General features: G+C 43.5%; 2 protein-coding genes across 5 annotated transcripts; both read left to right on the top strand.

Moving 5' to 3' along the window:
- The first annotated feature begins 538 nt into the window (after positions 1–538).
- On the top strand, positions 539–9,416 carry LOC110538006 (uncharacterized). Its single transcript, XM_021624527.3, has 7 exons — positions 539–650; positions 1,364–1,805; positions 2,085–2,603; positions 2,831–7,102; positions 7,205–7,391; positions 7,530–7,752; positions 7,995–9,416. The coding sequence occupies exons 2-7, from the start codon at positions 1,382–1,384 to the stop codon at positions 9,414–9,416; spliced, it is 7,047 nt and encodes a 2,348-aa protein (XP_021480202.2). The 5' UTR covers positions 539–650; positions 1,364–1,381.
- LOC110538019 (uncharacterized) lies at positions 9,275–19,173 on the top strand. Of its 4 annotated transcripts, none has more exons than XM_090192830.1 (5): positions 9,275–9,405; positions 11,307–11,469; positions 13,767–13,882; positions 15,296–15,439; positions 17,217–19,173. In XM_090192830.1, the coding sequence occupies exons 2-5, from the start codon at positions 11,325–11,327 to the stop codon at positions 18,063–18,065; spliced, it is 1,254 nt and encodes a 417-aa protein (XP_090048956.1). In that variant the 5' UTR covers positions 9,275–9,405; positions 11,307–11,324; the 3' UTR covers positions 18,066–19,173. The 4 variants fall into 4 exon arrangements, with proteins under 4 accessions (XP_090048956.1, XP_021480242.3, XP_021480233.3 ...); XM_021624567.3 differs by lacking the exon at positions 9,275–9,405 and adding an exon at positions 9,815–10,201; XM_021624558.3 differs by lacking the exon at positions 9,275–9,405 and adding an exon at positions 10,183–10,456.
- Positions 19,174–20,145: the final 972 nt, after the last annotated feature.

The raw sequence follows: 20,145 nt of genomic DNA, 5'->3' as shown, positions 1-20,145 counted from the left end.
ATTTTAAGACAATTAAATACTCTACTAACAAAAAAGCTGTTCGAATTATAAGTGTATGTATGCCCCACAATGTCCTTGTGTAATGTGATGTTGTACCCCCCAGACCCAATTGTCCTTTGTATATTATGTATATATATACTTGTGTTCCCACATGTACTTCCTGTATTGATTTGTTGTTAAAGAAAAAAGAAAGAAAAGGAACCCATGCGGTATCGATGATGTGACGCAATCGCGGAGCCTCTGGAGGCACGCAGAGGCCAAATTGAGCTCTTTACCGCATCGCTGTACGACTCTCAAATGATGTAATGATATGGAGGGCTCCATATAGCTCCGCATTGACATGGTTGGTTGGCGGTAGGTCCTGTATAAATACAAATTTACTTCCTTACCAGCAGCTCTGCGAAGCATGAATGCCCAATTTCTGCAGAGGCCATATCACGGTAAATGCTGCACGGCCAATCCAAACAGCAGATTTACCTCGCATGGCCTTTAAGGCTGAGCAACGAATAAATGCATCTCAGGAAAAACTACAAATCCCACTCTGCAACCTGGTTTGTGTATGACGCCATGATCTCTGCAGCTCGTTTCTGTTGGCTTTGTGCGAAGCGAGAAACGACGCGGAGATGTTTGGGCTAAAGAAACCAGCATAGGTAACGTTATAGATTTACACATGGTGGTGTGATCATATGAGCAGTCATACGGTGATACATATGCCGCTTGTGTGTAATGCTGAGCGTTGCAAATGTTTTAAATCCACGCAATATAGGCTATTTGTATGCCTTTCATCAATGCCGTTTCTGAGCAGTCCAGTAGCCTAGCAGCAAGACATCCGAACAATTAAAGATGATTGATGGACACCAGTTAGTTGTGAGCAATAACGTCCCTCGTCAGTATTTGGCATGTTTAATCGGCCCGTCATTTGCGCAGCAGTAAAGTACCCCTGGTTGTAGGCTTGTCGGTGTTGGTTTTCTGTTCTAGCGCAATGTAAAGTACCATCCTTGTAGCCTATTATCCATCCCTCTCTGAGAGCATCTTTGTCATACAAATATAGTGTCCATTAATTTGCCTGCCTGCCAGCTGTCGATAAAGGCAGCAACATGTCATGATTCCCTTGGAATCAGAGCCTATAGGCTTAGTTTGGGATGGCCATTTTATGGTCGTATACTCTCTTTAGAATAAAGAGTCGGTTGCTTTACATGCACACATTATGGGTCGTTGTCTTTTTTAAATAAATAAAACGTCTATTTTAGCCTGTGTTTTAGTGTGCAGTGTGTGCTTCACTGTTTTCCACACCATTGTGTTTTACCTTAATGCAGATGTAGTATGTTGTGTGAGTGTTGTTGAACTTGTCACTCTTTTGCAGGGAATTCATTTTACAGACATGGAGGAACCTCCAGTAGTGGAGGCAGGAACCAAGTCGGTCATGGAGCGCTTGACACAGCCAGTGGAGACAGTTGAACAAGCAGTAGAAATCGAGGAACAACCAATCGTTACAGGTGAACAATGCATGGAAACTGAAGAACAACCAATGAGTGAACTGCTACCTGCCACAGTAGAAGAGGCTTTGGAGTGTGTCTCAGACCCCACAGCTTCTACAGAGATAATTCTTGAACTATCCGCTGTTCCTCTAGAGTCTGCTGCTCCTGAAGAGTGGGAACTGGGCCAACCTGAGGATGCACAGAAGGAGACCCATGTGGATGACGTGGCCGCTAGTGACAGAAAAAATATTCCCCCCAAGAAGAACCGAATGGAGCCACTCAAGATGGACATGTCTAGGCCACCAAAAATGGTGATGCCTCTCACATGTGAGTATTGAACTTCTCTGATAGTCTGACATGACTGGTTACCATGTAATACATTTTTGTATTTATCTTTCAAGGCTTTAGTATTGCAGACAGAATCTCATAATTTCCCCTGTAGTGTTTTTAGGTGATTTATTTGTAGTTCTTTCATAAGCAGTTTTAAGCTATTACTACAGTTCATTCATTTTTTTTGCTCTTATAGTAACCTCCATTGTGTGTTAATATAGGTTTGAAGCTCGGATACAAGTGTTCTGTCCTCTAATCCCTTCTCCCTCCCCCCAGCTTCCCAGATCTCTCTGCAGTGCCTGGAGTGTCACATCATCTTCAGCGACCACAAGAGCAAAGAGCGCCACCTCAAGCAGAGTCACCCGGCAGAGTACGAGCAGTGCATGCTGGGGGATGCCCTGTTTGCCTGCTACGTCTGTGACCGCCAATTCACTAACTCCAGTGACCTCATGCTTCATCAGCGTGCACACACGGAAAAGACACCCTTCAAGTGCCCCATCTGTGGTGAGGCCTTCAGCCGTTCCTCTGAGCTCACCCTCCATAAGAAGCTTCACTTCGGCCTGTACGGATACACCTGCGCAGACTGTGGAAAACCCTGCAAGACACTCACCTTACTGAAGTATCACCGCCGCACGCACACAGGGGAGAGGCCCTATGTCTGTAAGGAGTGTGGCAAGAGGTTTAGTATGTCCAAGGCCCTCCAGAAACACGCACTAGCGCATTTACCGGAAGGAATGAAAGGAGACGTTGGAGGGATCACACCACAGATGAAGGCACAGCTAAAGAAGAATAGTGGTGAGTGCTGAAAAACATGTTTGTTTTCATGTCATACAACTTCCCATACTGGGATGTGCAGTGAAACACTAGTGATATACACTATACAGTGATAAAGCTAGTGATATACACTATACAGTGATAAAGCTAGTGATTCTATGCAGAGTCAAACCTTTATGTTTGTGACAAATGACTACTTCACCTTTTACACCAAGATGTAAACTTTCATCTTTGTTCTTTGTATCTAGGCACTGCAGTGGTGAAATTGTCCTGCTCCGTGTGCAAGGCAACCTTCAAGACTGCCAAGACACGGCTGCATCACATGAAACACAAGCACAACCTGTGTGTTACAGCATCCAGCAGCACCACACTAGCTGGCCAACAGGTGAAGCTAGGTCAGCCCATCATAACCCAGGTTCCTATGGGCCAGCCAACCTTTCTCCACATGGAACCCCTTGGTCCCCTCCACCAGGTGGACAACATAGACACTGAACAAATCCGGAAACTAATAGAGTCTTTGGGGAACGTGCGCAAAGTGAACCAGGTGGTGATACTGGGACAGGTGCTGCCACACGGTCAATCATTGGATCTACAGCGGCTACAGGGAAAGAGAGAGCATTTGCAATTCCGTTTTACTCAACCACATTTTATAGAGCTGAGAAAGATTGGGGGTGGAGAGACTAAGTCAATGGGACTGGAGCAGGCAAAGCCACAATGTGAATCGCTGGAACCAATTATTACATTGGAACCTGTAATATCAGATGGACAAATGGAGACCCCATTACTTTCACACACACAGGAAGTTACATACGCTGAGCATGCTGGATTAAAACAAACACACGAAGGAGAGATGATTCCTCAGCAGTTACTTGGACAGACTGGTCAGACAGTTGAAGAAGAGAACACTATGATTCAGACTGTATCAGTGGAACAGGTGTTCTGTCACAGTGAAACAGTTGAGCTCGGGGAAACGACTGAACAAAGTCAAATGGTTGTGTTGGACGTCACTCCTTCACTGATACCAACTCTGGAATTGGAACAGACTCAAACCGATCAACAAGGACTTATGTCTGCTTCCTCATTCCCAACATTTCTACTTGAACAGACTTCTGGACAGAATCTAATGGTTCAGGAGGGAAATATCTCTGTCCCGTCGCTCATACCAACAGTGGAGTTAAAGCCGAGGCCATTAAAAACTGACCAGCAGGAAGAACTCTCCACTTCCTCATTGGTACCAACAGTTAAGTTTGCACAAACTACTCCTGGACAAACAAGCCAGGTAGGAGGAGAGACAGCCACACAGATGGAGACATTACAGTTAGAGCAGATCTATTCCCGTATTGGACAGACACAACAGACAGGAATAGGACAGCGAAGAGCAGTTGAGAAACATCTTCTAGAAAACACAGAGAATGACCAGCAGCACATTTTGGAAAATCCTTGCGAAGGAAAATCACAAGAGCAGTTGCAGACACTGATAGATAAGTCTGCTTCTAACAACGCACTGAACAGCAGAGAGCTACAACCTTGCACTCCGACGTCAGAAATATTCCCTCCGCCGTCCGAGACAAAGGCACCACAGAGTTCACAACTGCCTGTGCATTTGATGTCAGTACAAGAATTTGTAAAAGTGAGGAAGAGAAAGCAGCCAAATAACTCTATAGTGCAAGGAAATATGCAACAGCAGATGGTTGAGTTGAAAGGGGAGGCTGCCAAACGACCAAGAGCAATGAAAGCTCATCTTGTTGTGAAGTTTGGTCCTAAAGAGAAACCTAAAAACCAGAATAAGCTTCCACAACCATCTAAGTTGCTTCAGAAAGGAGACCAGATTCAGGATATGAACCAAATGTCTCTCACAACTCTACCTGAAAAGAAATTGTCCTTAAAGGTTGGTAAAGAAAAAAAGGTCAAGAAGAAAAATGATATTTCCAAGTCAAAAATCAAATCCCCATCCATATTGTGTGAACCACATGTGCAGCAAGTCTTGCAGGTAGACGAGCAGGTGCATCAAGTGAAGCCGAGGAAGAAGAAAGTAGGAAAGCAAAAGTATGTAATTAGTGAGACTTGTTCTGAGCAGATTAGCGCTGAACCGATTAGGGAGCAAGAGGTGATCGCTCCACCCAAGCCAAAAAAGAAAAAGCAGCAGACGATGGCGCAGGAGGACCAGCCTAAGAAAACAAAGGGGCAAAAGATGTCAAAAATGGGGAGAAAGAAAAATAAACCGAATGTGAAAGCAAGCCCCAAAACAGAAGATATTCCCGACCCTGAAATAAAGCAACAGTCCCTACTCCTACTGAAGGGTCACAAACAGCCCCAATTAAAAGTTTACAAATTAGATGCCTCAAAAGCCCCCCAAGGTCAAACAGATCTCCACCAAGACACCCATCCCATCCATAAGAAGAAAGGGCCAAAAAGCAAGCAATTAAAAATGCTAGCTGCTGGAGGGGAAAAAAAAGTAGGGAGACCCAAAAAGAACCACACAGCACTCTCTGTGTTGGCTCCTTTAAAGACTATGTCTCATTCTTCTGACACCTCTCCGACCAAGCCAAAGACCACCAGGAAACGTAAGGCCCAAAAAGTGGAGACAGAGGGGCTCATCAGTGGCTCTCATTCCCCGCGAGCCCTTGAATGTAAGGACTGTGGTGAGAGGTTCTCTGACGTCTCGTCCCTCCAGCAGCACAAGGCAGCCCTGCATGCAGTGGAGAGCCCTGGTCTCACCTACACTAACGGAAACATCTTTGAGGGCGTTTCTGGGTCAGATCTAGGCCCGCCTCCACTTAAAGTGACTGAGGAGGTCATTGAAAATTCATTGAGTCAAAACACGTTTGGAATGCAGGTAGCATCTGACTGGGAGGTGGAGATGAGAGGGGTAGGGTTGGGAGAAAGAGGGGAGCGAGTCTCTTTCCCAACCCTAAACCCTTCCCCCTCTCTGCCTCTGGCTGCTGTGCTTGTTGAAGGTGGACAGAAGGAAAGAGAGAAGAACATGAATAAAACCTCAGAGGGGATGGAATCATTTTCTCATATGGCACCAAATTCAACTCTTTCTTACTCCCCTCCACAAGTTCAATTCACTTATCTGGCCAAATCTGACAAGGTCCAACCCCTTCTGTCCGAGAATCTTTCTCCTCCTCACCTCACACCCATAGCCCCCCTCCAAAGCTGTCACCAAACAGGGGACACTAAGTCAGAGAGTCAGAGCAATATGAATGACACTGCTGATGCTCTCATACCTACCGTTTCTGGATTTGAGCACCTAGGGCCTATTGAGGATGAAATTAAAGAGGAGTTACTACTTGAGGTGGATATGGTCACTGTTGGGGATGGGGACCAAAATGAGGGGGAACACCAGAGCTCACCGCATAAAGACAGTTCACAAAATGAGGGATCCAGCCTTCATGAAAACAGCACTCATGAAAACAATAGCACTCATGCACTATCTGCACATGCTCAGATTGAAAATGTGAATAGAACTGTAATAACACAAAATGTACAGACCAAATCCTGCCCCTCTGACCCGCTGGAGATCAAGAAAGAGGAGGAGGAGATTATGGTGCAGAGAAGAGAAGTGGAAAAGAGGGGAGTGGGTAGAAGGAATTACACCAGGGGCAGGAGAAGAGGAGTTGGACGTGGGAGGAGAGGTTCAGCCACAAGGAAGAGTCTAGAAGGAGCGGGTATGAGAGAAATTGAACCAGAGAAAGAAATTGATGAATGTCAGGTAGTCTACCAGCTGTATTCACTCAATAATGATACTGAAATCAAGGATGAAGCAGACGTCACTACTCGCCATCCTGGTCAGTCATCTCCCATCAGTTTACAGACCGAGATCAGATCTATCTCTGAGCAAAACATGCTAACAGCTCCATGTCCATCTGGATCCTGCATCTCACCGCTTGAGGATCTTGAGGACCAGGTAGTGTTTGAGCTAGAGTCAGTCACCACCAGTGTAGTGGAGGTGTTGAAGACCGAAGATGGGATGGTGATGAAAGGAGTAGCAGGGGACCAGGACGACAGGGACACTGGCCAATCCCCAGGCATCATACTGGAGAGGTTCCTCACCTCAAGGCAGAGCGAGGCAGCAGTGGGGGAGAATGGAGTGGTGCTCATGGTAGACTTGAGAGGTCAGGAGGTCAAGGTGGAGGAGAACACCTCAGATTTGGTTCCTGTGCCACACACTTCTCATGCCAGACACACAGTGGAGCAGAGGGGGGTCAGGATGTATCTGGTGAAGCAGGAAAACAACCTGGTTTTGAATGACCCCCAGGTTAGTCAAGGTCAATCCCAATTGAATGTGGAGCACAGCAGTACCAGGCAGTGCATATTCTACCCCGTGAAGGAGGAGAGGGAGCTTCTGGATGAGCCATCTCAAAGTGAGCAGGGAGTACCAGCGCTGGTGGTGCCTGGAGAGGCCAAACTCAACCATCCAATGGAGAGTCTATCCACTACCAACCCTGCAGTAGAGGAGTATGAGGTGAACAGGAGAGCAGCAAAGTTGAGATCTGAGATCAATGAGTATGGAGAAGGTAAGATCTCAACATGAGTCATGTATTGTAGCAATGTACCTTTTCATAAGCAATAGTGAAGTTATCCATAGATGTAACTAAATACTGTTTCTTTTTTTCCAGGTGACCTAGACTTTGAGCAGCAAGACATCGAAGAGCTTGTTGATTTCCTACTTCAGAATTCTGACGAAGTGGAGTCCGAGGTTGTTGAATGTTCTGACCCGCAGCCTGACCCCGAGGATGTAGTTATGGCCTGTTTCCATGACAGCCAAAACCATGCCTCACTGCATTCAAATTATATACCAAACAAGTAAGTATTGTAATTTGCATTTTCCTCATGACTACACTGTACAATTTAATTAAAGTTTCTACTTTTTATTGTCATGTACTGTATGTATCCTTAAGGACATGTCATGCTGTCAGTTTTGATGTAAATTGTTGTCCTCAGCTTGCCAACCACAGAAAGCCAGGCTCATTCAGTATCTATGGGAGGGTCCCAGGCAGGGACTGGCTACAGGAAACCCATTGATTACTTCTCCAAGTATTTTGGTTGGGACGCTTGGGCAGAGATTGCCCGTTGCACAAATAAAGTGTCCCATCTTTCGAACGCAGTAACAGCAAAAGAGGTGGCCCAGTTTGTCGGAATCCACATTGCCATGGGAACATTGAAGGTATGTAAATGAAAGTATTGGCGTATAACCTGAATCTTATCCTTATGGCGGCTAGTTTTATTGCATCTTCATCCTTACTACACAGAATGGGACATGTAAAGAACAAATTAGTTAGACCTAGTGGGTCAAACTCATGCTAATCTCTGCACTTTTGAATGTCTACAGTCATTCTTATGAGCACTATCTAATGCTGCATAAACTAACATTGTCTTCAATGTCGTTCTCCCTTTCTCCTCTCCTAGTTCCCCAGTCTCAAGCTGTACTGGCAGGACTTCACCAGGGTGCCTCTGGTTGCTGACACCATGTCTGCCTCCCGCTTCTCCCAACTCTCCTGCAAACTGCAACTGGCATCTCCAGCGCCAGCAGGGGATCCCATGGACACCCAGGAAGCTGGACACAGTGGTAATCCAGACAGGCCTAAGGAGGGAGACCCCACATGCAACCCTCTCAGAGATTTACACACCCCAGCTAACCCAACAGTTGGCACAACTAGAGGTGAACTGGGTGGCAGTGTCCACACACTTACACACGGCCACAGTCAAATACAAGCTCTTAGCTCCTTGTCTGTGTCTGCAAAATCCACAACCCAGACGTCCACAGTCCCTCACAGCATTTGGCAGAGGTGTGGGGACATGCCATCCAGCCAGGACTGTTTTAGTTTTAAAACTGACCCCCTTTGGAGGGTTAGACCGTTAATGGACCACGTTCGGGCCGGATGCCTGATGCTGAGAAGAGAGGGTGACCATGGAGTCGATCAATACCCTCTCCCTTTGACGTGTAGAGCGGTCAACAACAAGCGGCCCTCCTTGCACAGCACTGTCTTAGTTAGATCTGACGGTCTGATCCTAGATTTCAACCTTAGTCTGGATCTCTCCAACAAAGAGGCCACAGTTGAGAAAATGGTGCCCAGAGATGGGATGGTGTATCTCTGCAAGCAGGAGCTCTCTACCCCTGCCATGTTGGAGCACCTCCTTGGGTCTGGGGTGCATGGTGCGGGAAAGGTGGGAGGAGCCAAAGGACAGATGGGTGATGAGTTTGTTAGCTCTGACGGGCGGCTGATGCTACACAGGTACCATCTCGGCTTCATCCTCTCTACGGTAGGGAAGGCCCAGCAGAACATGGCATCGCTCGTCGACAGCTTCGAGAAGGCTCAAAAAGCAGCCAGCCTCAATAGAGACTTATTGAATCTCTACCATTCCCCACTCTCAGCCTCAGCACCAACTAGCTGGCCACAGGCTGTTCTGTGGTACCTTACAGATCTGGCTCTGGTAAACTCATGGATGCAGTACAGGCAGGATCATGTTCCTCTGCCTGAGCCTTTGAACCTCATGGCATTCAGGCTAGAGGTCTCCAAGGCCTTGATCCTCTCTAGTGGCTCAGACACCCAGGACTCAGCCCCTCCGCACCCCCCTCAGAAATTACAGTCCCCGGGCACAGCCCCAGATCCTGGCCTGTTACAGGATAGTCCTCTCCCTGACGTGGCCACGCGGTACGACGGTTCGGGCCACTGGCCGGAGCAGCTTGGGGAGGGAGAAGGTGGCAGGTGCCGCTTCGGAGGCTGTGAGCGACTGTCTCGAGTACGATGCCTCAAGTGTTGCGTGTTTCTCTGTATCTCTCGTAACCACAACTGCTTCTTGAATTTCCACAGTCAAGGTACTTTTTGAAGCTGATAAGATTTGTTTTTTTATTAAGTGGTGCATGTTTTATTTAATGTTATGTTTAGCTTTTCTTTAAATATGTTTTTCTTTTAGGTTAGAAGCTCTGATTTCATATTTCTCCCCCCTACCCCAAATATGTTTTTGAGTACTACTCTTTTCAGTGTCAGCTTCAGTACTGTGCATCAAATTAGGAACTTGGTCCCTTTTTTAGCCTACTGTGTAAATGTAATCTTAGTGTATGCAATGGCTTTTGTATGAATTTGCCTACAAAATAAAATGTGAAAAGATAATTAATGATAACCTTAAAGTCAATGTCTCTGAAACCAAGTGAAAATACATTTGAAGATGTTTTTGAAATTATCATTTAAAATAGTGCTGCATTTTTTTCTGAACCTTATTTAGTTGTTTACATGCCAAGAAGCTTTTGCATGTTTTTTTGGCGTTCTTTGTAAATGTAATAATTGAGTTAATACTGTTGGAGTAAATACATGAACGTTTCCTGACTGTTTGGGTTGTGAATTGTATTGGTCCACCTGCTGCTCTCAAGTTACATTTTTCACCGGAGTTATTCATCAAATCTTTAGCTACAAACAGCGAATTAATTAGATTATTTACCAAATCAACTGCACGCAAGCATAGACAAACATGTCTATGCATTTACTCAAATTAAGGATAAAAGAGCAGAGAAGCATTCAAAATGGAATTGTTTTGTTGAAGACCAAAATATTGCCCTTGTCACGTGACAAGGGGCAATTCAATTTCCACATTCACTGTACTGGAAGCGGTTTGAGGTAGGTGGCTAACGGCTTGTTCGCAATTCACGTTTAGCTGTAACGTTAGTTTGCTAGTATCGTTTAAGACTTATGCTTACATATTTACCATTATCATGGTGGGTCAGTTGGTTTCCGTGAACTAAACGTGTCCGTAAAATGCTAAGTTGTTATTTCTCCGTTTTGAATTGTTAGCCAGCCAGCTAATGTAGCTAGCTGGGTTATGTTATTCGAATTTGGTGTTAGCTCAGCAAACCATTGAGGTATAAGACTAAGGTAAATACACCGCTGACTGTTAAACCGTCTTGCAAGAACCTAAAACTAACCCATAACCATTTATTTTTGTATAAATTTGTAACGAAAATATCGGGCTGTGTATCAGGCGTGTCGGTGTAGCCTTTTCCAACCATTAGCAACGTTTGTCTAACAGGAGTTTCGCGAAATCCTATTTAGACAACGTTAACATTAGTACAAATGTAACATGTCTATCGTCATTGGCATACTGTATACATAAAATACATATAGCCAAAGTATAACTACCGTTGCTTCACTAAGTGAAAATTATAATCGGTTTCTGGGGAAACTCGCAATATATCCTTCTAATGTCGAGTAACTTGCTACGGTTAGCTGATATGGGCAATCTTCTCACCGTTAGCTAACTTTAGGGCCTTGTTGGTTTGGGAGCCTATATCAGCTAACGTTAGCGCATTGAGCTGCTAGCTGTGCATGTTTTAACGTTCTTATGTCTAACTTTTGCAAGCAAATTAAAGCTATTAAATCAATTATGGGCATTTAGCTAGCTGTAGTTAATGTTAGTTAACAGCTGGCTATGTAGTTAACTAGTCAACAACTTAGTTCGCAACTAACATCGAATTAGCCAGCCAGCCATAAAGTCAGTGAACCCTTTTTTATTTTTAGCTTTCAGTCCAAATAAGTGGGATTTAATTGAGATATGCCTGTGCACAGGACTTAGTTATTTTAAATGTCTGTCATAACTTCTCAGTTACCAAGCTTGCAATGTGATCATTTATTATTAGCTATATTAAAACCCATCTGGCTACATTACATATTAATAATGTACCTCCCTGGTTGGCTAAGTCGATCTTCTTATGTTTAAACTTTTCAGGACATCCAGTCTCCCACGATGGACTCAGACATACTGAATATAGAGGAGATAGTGATGGGGAAGGGGCCACCAGATCCCCCTGCAGAACTGACCACTGAGAAACCAGCAGAACCCTACAAACCCATCTCCTTCAAAGCACCGCCTCCACCCACCATTCAACCATGTGAGTGTATTTTTATTGCAGAAAAAACAGTACACATACAAAAGTATACAAACAGACAATGTTAACAACCTATGCTTTGGGGTACAAGAAATTACTTGTACAAAGACCTTAAGATGCACACATATTGGGTGGCAGTTACTCTACTGTTTTAAGTTTTTGTAATGACTCACAGATAGGGCCGTTACGGTGACCGTATTACCGCCACACCGGCGGTCACGAGTCATGGCTGCAGTCAAACTCCATGTGACCGTTTAGTCACGGCAATTAGGCTTCTCCAAGCTCTGATGCTGCTGATGGTAGTAGCCAACCAAACTGCCTAACTGCTTGGTACTCAGCATGCAATTGTCCCTCTTATCACTCTGACATCCATGATAATGAACCATGGGAAAAGCATCCTCCATTTGCTATTTAAGTGCATAGATGACATGTGTTTTTTCCCCCGCTGCCTCTGTTTTGAGACAGGTGCATGATAATTGTCCGTTCTAAATCAAAACATATATTATTTAGTATATGTGAAGACAAGATTAAATCAAGAATAGTGTGATGGGTGACAATATTAGCATATCACTTGTGAATAATATAATACCCAGCTTAAGACAAACAGTGCATGTTTTTTTGCAACTTTTTCAAATCATAGTCACAAACCTCATGTAGCCTACCCCATAGGACTCCATGTTTGTTTGGTAAGGATTGTATCACAAATAAAGTGGCCAAATAACTGGTTAAAATGAAGCACATTAATCTGCTTCACAATGGGTGTAGAGCTTAACTGGCATAACTACTCTGCCCGTAAATTTCAAGTTCAGGGAAGATAGTTTACACCATAAAAATGCACCTTTTATCATAAAAGCATTACATGCATAATCATACTTTTGAAAATTGTGTTTTCCTGCTAATGGAACATTTGCACTTATAACCTACTGCTATGTGCGCATAGCGCATTGCTGCGCTTATAACATTTTATGCCGTTTTCATCTCTTGCGTCAGGCTCATTGCTTGAAACAGGTTTTTTGATGCTAGTGGTTGTATTAATTTGGGATCTATTGCATCCCACAACTGTCCCAGACTGTTAGGAATATGTATTTCTCTCACAGAATAGAATAGGTCAACTTTTGTATTATGGGCGATAGTCGATTGACATAGGCAAGTGCGTTTGCTGTTCGTTGGGTCTACTCATCTTGTTGGCTGATGAATAGTAAATTGGGACAGTTCTTCCAATATCTTCAATATGCACTTCCGAATTGGATAAGGACACGCAGAGTTGCCTCCCGACGTGTCTGTCGTCACTTTTAGCCTGTGAGAAAAACCTGATCACGTGACGAAGAGCGAATGAGAGGTGCTTCGGCACACAGCCGGCAGAAGGGAATTATAATTATTATATTCAGCCCAATGGCACAAAGGCCACTGTCTGAAAAAGGCATGGATTATTTTAGGGGGCATTACAGCCACACAGAGGATGCAGCTGGGAAAATTGAGGCGTTATCAAGTGCTTGTCAAGTTGTGAATGAGAAACTGATGAAGTGTGTACAGCCTTGCCAAAAAAACTAAGCAGAGCTCATGCCTTTCATGCAACTTTAAAGAAAAAAAAATAATCTTTAGTTGCATCATGCAGCCAATAATGTATTAAAAATCACAACCCAACATTTGTCACAACTAAAGTTACATTACTCTAAATTATTCATATAGGAGTGCCTTTTAAAAAAAAAAAGTTAAACCTTTCAACACAGAAAAGCCGCATGTGCGCAATCTCTCAAATAATTTGGAGAAAATATCCTTTCAATTTTGTTCTGCTATTTTCAATTGTATTAGGAAAACTATAAAATAATGCTATGGAATTCTAAGCAAATCTTTTCTCCCAAATGAGCTAGTGTAGCCCACAGCCATATGGCATAGCCAGATCAGGACCTAACATAAGGACAACTCTGAGTATGATATTCTGTTCTTCTGAACTAGACTACATTTTCTTTGTTTCTTTAGACCTGTCTAAAATAAATAATGGATTTGTGATATTACATGGATTTGTTAGACTTTAAAAAAATATATTTTTAAATGTAGTTGTTCCAAAGGTCTGCATCAGTGGCTTGTTGGAGATGCTAAATGTGTTTGTTAATTAACAGTCAATTACTGCGATCTTCAGTCCATTTGCTTGCTAATCACCGTCTGACAAAATGTAATGACCGTCACAGCCCTACACATAGACAAATACAGATTTTCTTTGGGTTGAATGAAATCAATCTGGTAGGTAGGGAAGGCAATGCATATTCAGCTGTCATATCGCTGACCCCTTCTTCTCACAGATCAGCATGAGAACCTGCAGTGTTTCCAGTGCTTCATCACCTTCTGTAACTCCAAAGCCAAGGAGAGGCACATGAAGAAGAGCCATCGTGAGGAGTACAAGCAGCAGCTCCAGCAGGTATACTACTACACAACCTGCCTAACAATCAAAACACTTTCTAGAAGGTATTACCTACTGAAGCCCTGTTTTTACCTTAATGTTTTCTGTCATATCATAAGCTTCAGACCAACATACAGTTGAAGTTGGAAGTTTACATACACTTATGTTGGAGTCATTAAAACTTGTTTTTCAACCACTCCACAATGTTCTTGTTAACCAACTATAGTTTTGGCAAGTCGGTTAGGACATCTACTTTGTGCATGACACAAGTCATTTTTCCAACAATTGTTTAAAGACAGATTATTTCACTTAGAATTCACTGTATCACAATTCCAGTGGGTCAGAAGTTTGCATACACTAAGTTGACTGTGCCTTTAAACAACTTGGAAAATTCCAGAAAAGGATGTCATGGCTTTAGAAGCTTCTGATAGGCTAATTGACATAATTTGAGTCAATTGGGGGGTGTACCTGTGGATGTATTTCAAGGCTTACTGTCAAACTCAGTACCTTGATGCTTGACTATTGTAAAATCAAAAGAAATCAGCCAGACCTCAGGGGGAAAAAATGGTAGACTTCCACGAGTCTGGTTCATCCTTGGGAGCAATTTCCAAATGCCTGAAGGTACCACGTTCATCTGTACAAACAATAGTACGCAATTATAAACACCATGGGGCCACGCAGCCGTCATACCGCTCAGGAAGGAGACGCATTCTGTCTCAGAGGTGAACATACTTTGGTGCGAAAAGTGCAAATCAATCCCAGAACAACAGCAAAGGACCTTGTGAAGATGCTGGAGAAAACAGGTACAAAAGTATCTATATCCACAGTAGGAAGGAAGCCACTGCTCAAAAACCGCCATTAAAAAAAAACAGACTACGGTTTGCAACTGCACATGGGGACAAAGATCGTACTTTCTGGAGAAATGTCCTCTGGTCTGATGAAACAAAAATATAACTGTTTGGCCATAATGAACCTCGTTATGTTTGGAGGAAAAAGGAGGAGGCTTGCAAGCCGAAGAACACCATCCCAACCGTGAAGTACGGGGGGTGGCAGCATCATGTTGTGGGGGTGAAATGAAACATTTGACCCAAGTTAAACAATTTAAAGGCAATGCTACCAAATACTAATTGAGTGTATGTAAACTTCTGACCCACTGGGTCTGTGATGAAAGAAATAAAAGCTGAAATAAATCATTCTCCCTACTATTATTCTGACATTTCACATTCTTAAAATAAAGTGGTGATCCTAACTTACCTAAGACAGGGAATTTTTACTAGGATTAAATGTCAGGAATTGTGAAATTCTGTTTAAATGTATTTGGCTAAGATGTATATAAACTTCCGACCTCAACTGTAAATGCTTATTTCCAGACAAGACCAGTAGGAATTTGCGGCATAACATAATTTATGCACGTCTGTATTTTCTTCCCAGGGAGATACTCTGTTCACCTGCTATGTGTGTGACCGTACCTTTCCGTCCTCGGAGGAGCTGACCCAGCACCAGGGCTCACACAACAAGGAGGACAAGCCCTTCAAGTGTCCCCACTGCCAGGAGAGCTTCCGCACCTTCTCTGAGGTGAGTGCAGAACAGTGACACAGGTTCTGAACCAATATATGTTTAGTATAACACTGCTTGAAATGAACTAGTAAAGTGTCAGACTCAAGGTCTCGACATAATAAATAAATGTGTTTTTATCGTCAGATACACCGGATAGGTGCAGTCAAATGTGTTGATTTATAGGGTCAGCTATAGTACGGAGCCCCTGGAGAAAATAAGGGTTAAGTGCCTTGCTCAATGGCACGTTGACATTTTTCACCATGTCTGTTCGGGTATTCGAATCAGCAACCTTTTACTTACTAACCCAACACTCTAACCCCTACGCTACTTGCCACCCAGGCTACATTAACGCTTGCCCAGGGCAATAAAACATTTTCAAGCAAGGAGATTATAGATTGAAATTGTCCAAATGGACAAGTAAAGAAATCACTATCAAACAATTAGGCTACTCTGATCAGAATTTGATATAATTGTCCTCCGGATGTGATGTTTCTCTCACTGTCCTCCCAATCTATGCAGAGTGCATCGAAGTATAATTATTGTAGTCCTGTGTTGAAGGGCATGAGGGGTCTTTCAATCATGCAGTCGCGAGATGCGTTTTGATCAAAGTGCACATTTGTTGATATTCATTGCTAGTTAGTGAGTTATTTGCCCAGTTAGGGCACATATCTGGTCAGAAATTAAAATCCTGGAAAAGTCATGGTGTGTACATCGCCTGCGTGGGTGTCAGTGGGCTGTTGTCATAGAGGGATAGAGAGAGAGATGTTTGCTCAGCAGGTAAAATAACAGACTAACTAATTGCCAATTCAAAACATTGTGTACTATAGCTGGTTCTCGCTAACTATTTAGCTATTAGCATTTATTAATGTTCGATGACCTAAAATAACTTTCCACTGGCACTTGTGTATAACCGTAAATTGTCGACAGTTCAGTTGATACGGGTGCGCAGTTGATGAAACCAATCCTGCCTACTCTGTTTGTAATACCGTCTCGACCTCAAAATTGGCTAAGAATCTCTATTCAATACTGACCATGAAATTCTGACAAAGTAATAAAAAAAAGTTATTGACTAGTAACTCCTATGCTGTCAACATTTCCCTGAACACTGAATATTTTAACTTTACAAATAGTTAAAGAGCTTAGTTAGCTACCTCTCCCACCTTAGCCATTTGATCCCCGGTACATTGAGTGAGGGAATTATTCTATAAAGATATAAAAAAGTATTTGCTTGTAATTGTAATGTTGCAGGGTGGCCAACTATCCTTCTGGAGAGCTACTTTGGAGTGCAGGCTTTTGTTCCAGCCCTGCTTGAACACACCACATTGTAAAACATCAGCTACTCAACAGGACCTTGACTCTGGTGTGTTTGACCAGGGTTGGATCAAAAGCCTGCACACCCAGTAGCTCTCCAGATGGAGGGTTGACGGACCATGTTTTATACAGTAGCCTTTTATATCAGTGCAGTATTTTACTTTGTGGGGGTTATGTGCCTTTGCTCAAGGCCACTAGGAGGAGATGTAGTACATGGGATCAGAGACCAGCAGCCTTCTATTGTCAATACCAGTGTTGATAATTAATGTTATTTTGTGAAATGGTTCCTTGCATCACTCAACAGTTTTCAGTCACCTTTTTGGCCCATGGTGTTACAGATCCCTTTTTTTTTTTGGCGACTTGAGCTTTCAGACAAGTAAAAACACAGTCCTGCTTGTGGCTAGAACAGTTAATGTCAATCACTGGACTCTTCCCTCAGCCTTGACTCACATTTCCGTTCTGTTCACTCTCTGTTCCCCCTCAGCTGACGACCCACAGGAGACAAGTTTGTCCAGAGAGGCAATTTGTGTGTAAGGACTGCAGTGAGACCTTCCGCAGCCCCGCCCTCCTTCGTACCCACCGCTTGGCCCAGCACCCCCGTCCAGAGGCAGAGGTGGATGAGCCAGATGACCCTACCAAGACCCACCGCTGTGGGAAGTGCAACCGGGGCTTCGAGACTGAGTCTGAGCTAATAATGCACCAGGAGAACCATGCCGGTGACCAGCACTGCAATGGCAGTGCTTCGCCTGCAAAGAAGCGCGGACGGCCCTTTAAAGCAGAGGACGCAACGGTCGGAGAGAAGAAAGGGAAGAGGAGAAAGAAGAAGGAAGAGGGCACAGAGGAGGCGGAGACTGGAAACAATGCAGAGGAGGCTGCAGCAGCTCCGGCTGAGACCAAGGGGAAAGCAGCAGCAGCAGGAGGTGGCAGGCGAGGCCGTCCTAAAGCAGCAGCAGGCGAGGAGGCCAGAGAAGACGACAGTGAAGCCCCAGCAGAGGAGAAGAAACCCAAAGCGGCTCCCGCTCCACCCAAGCAACACCCCTGCCCTGAGTGTGAGCTCACGTTCCCTGCCCTGGCCCAGCTCCGCGCCCACAAGAAGGAAAAGCACACCCCACGTAAGGCCCATCCCTGCGAGGAGTGTGAGGAGAGCTTTGCCCGTCCCGAGCAGCTAGAAGCCCACAAGAACCGGGCACACACCAAGGGGCGTTACGCCTGCCCTACCTGTGGAAAGAGCTTTGGCCGAGAGAGCAACCTGAAGGGCCACCAGCAGAGCAGCCACCCAGAGGAGGAAGAGGAGGAGAAGAAGCAAGAGGCGGCGGGCCGCCGCAAGAGATAATTCAGAATGGGGAAGGGGGTTTTCTGTAAAGTGATTGGGAAGGGGGACGAAGTATCAGAGGGGTTTTAAAGAATTTGAATTTGGTCAGGGGTTTTTGTTTGAGGTTGGGCGTAAAATTTAGATCATAAGTTTGAGGTGTTTTTAGAATTTGAGGAATTTCTTGCAGGATTTTTAACAGGTGACCTGAGGTGTCCCACTGACTGTTCCGCATTTGTCATTTTTGGATTGTGTTAAGATGTTCAAGGCACACATCACACTTGGAGTGACTGACTTACTAACCAAAAGATGTTAGTCTTTGTTAAACCCATCTGTTTCTTTTCTGGACTAAGAACGACAGTAATTAGTTTTGGGGATTGTGTTTGTTCCCTCTGTTTTGATTATCTTTAAATGATGATCATGAGAATTGAGTTACTGTTTTTACATTATTTTTAGAGGTGTATGTAAAATGGCTTTCATGCTGTCTGACATGGAGCTTTTCTTGTTTTATGATTTTTATATTGCTAATTACGTTTTCTGTAGTAGAAGATGAAATGCAACCACCGTGCATTTTATAAAACCTGTTGGCTATTTACTTTTTGAAAAATATTATTGTGATAAGTGAACCATGGATTGTAATGTTTGGGAGTTACATAAACGTCTCTTAGAAATTGCATCTATTTATATACGGTTTCTGGTTCATGTAGTGGTGCATTGTAATGCCAAACTTTCAATTATGATTAACTTCTAAATTGTACTGCTATTGTTAAATGCGCAGGGCATAAAATTTTTTAGGCCCAATGGTTCTTCTTTGATGTCATGCATGGATTTTAAAATAATGTCATCCTAAACAATGGTTGTAAAGAAGACTAATAGTCAATAACTCGAATTAGGATAATCCTGCTACCAGCTACACCTTGTCACCTATATTTCTGATTTGTTATACTTAATTTAAATGTCATAAATATTCTAATGAACTTTACATAAATTATTTGGTGTAAGTTTGGCATGATGACGAAATTACCAGAGGCCTGAATGGACGTTTTCTTGTTTTCATTGTTCTCCCCATGTAACATGCCTGGACACTCTGCCAATATGTAATAAAGGTGCCCCGAGGGCTGCTACAGAATGATACATTTGTCTGTTTGCCTTTCAATGTGTCCTTCATTACCCCCTATTTTTATTAATTTGTGCTTTGTGACGTCACCCGCTATTGCCTAGCAGCTGTAACTACAGACAGACGATTATCAATTAAATTCGGAATTAAAACATTCTTAAAGGTAGTAAGTAGGCCCAAAGAAATCACTGACCATAGGTCAACCAACATTTCTGCGGACAATCCCAAACGTAATCCCTCACCTAGCGCAGGTAATTGAAAAAGTGGACAGGCTATTTGTAGAGTATGATGGATTAACGAAAAAACTGAATCTAAATGAAATATAGGGGTTTTGCCGTCGCGCAGAGTAATTAAGACGACAGCAGATGCCCTGTGCTGATAGCAAGATTAACATAATTGTGTTTACTACGCCCTCTGCTGTTTAAAAGAAAGTATTGCGTTTCTAAAATAAAGTTACCTTTGAGTTGCTTTTTTGCGTTAACAAAATGGATCTAAGCTTAAAGTATCTTGTGAGCTTGCTGATTTGTAAAACAGTTTCCTACACACATAGTTCGTCTTTATATTGGAACCACTGTTTTTTATAGAGCCATGTAGCTATTAAAAATAAATGTAAACCTATAATTTATTGAACTTGTCCAATTGATCTCACCTGATTCATTTGGTCCCCTGTTTACGTGTTCTCAATCATCAAGCTTCAATACCATATTCGACCTGAGGGCTGGATACATTTAGAGATGCCACCAAAAAACAGAGCGAGACCTGGGTTTGATTTTACAGGTATTTTGCATCTTTATTGCACAGCTCTCCTCTGTGTTCCTTTTATGCCAGGGACTTGCACATCATTTTATGAACGCCCACTTTGATCCGCTTGAACTGGGGACTTCTAGGCAATTTTTCCAAAATGTTGTTTTGCTGAATTGATGTCCTTGTCATATATATATTTTTTGTTCTGCCCACCAGGAAATCCCACTGCTCCACAATCCTCTG

This window comes from Oncorhynchus mykiss, chromosome 2, assembly GCF_057628025.1.
Source record: "Oncorhynchus mykiss isolate SJ-2025 chromosome 2, ASM5762802v1, whole genome shotgun sequence".
Classification (NCBI taxonomy): Eukaryota; Metazoa; Chordata; class Actinopteri; order Salmoniformes; family Salmonidae; genus Oncorhynchus; species Oncorhynchus mykiss.
This window is presented reverse-complemented; position numbering and strand designations above follow the sequence as displayed.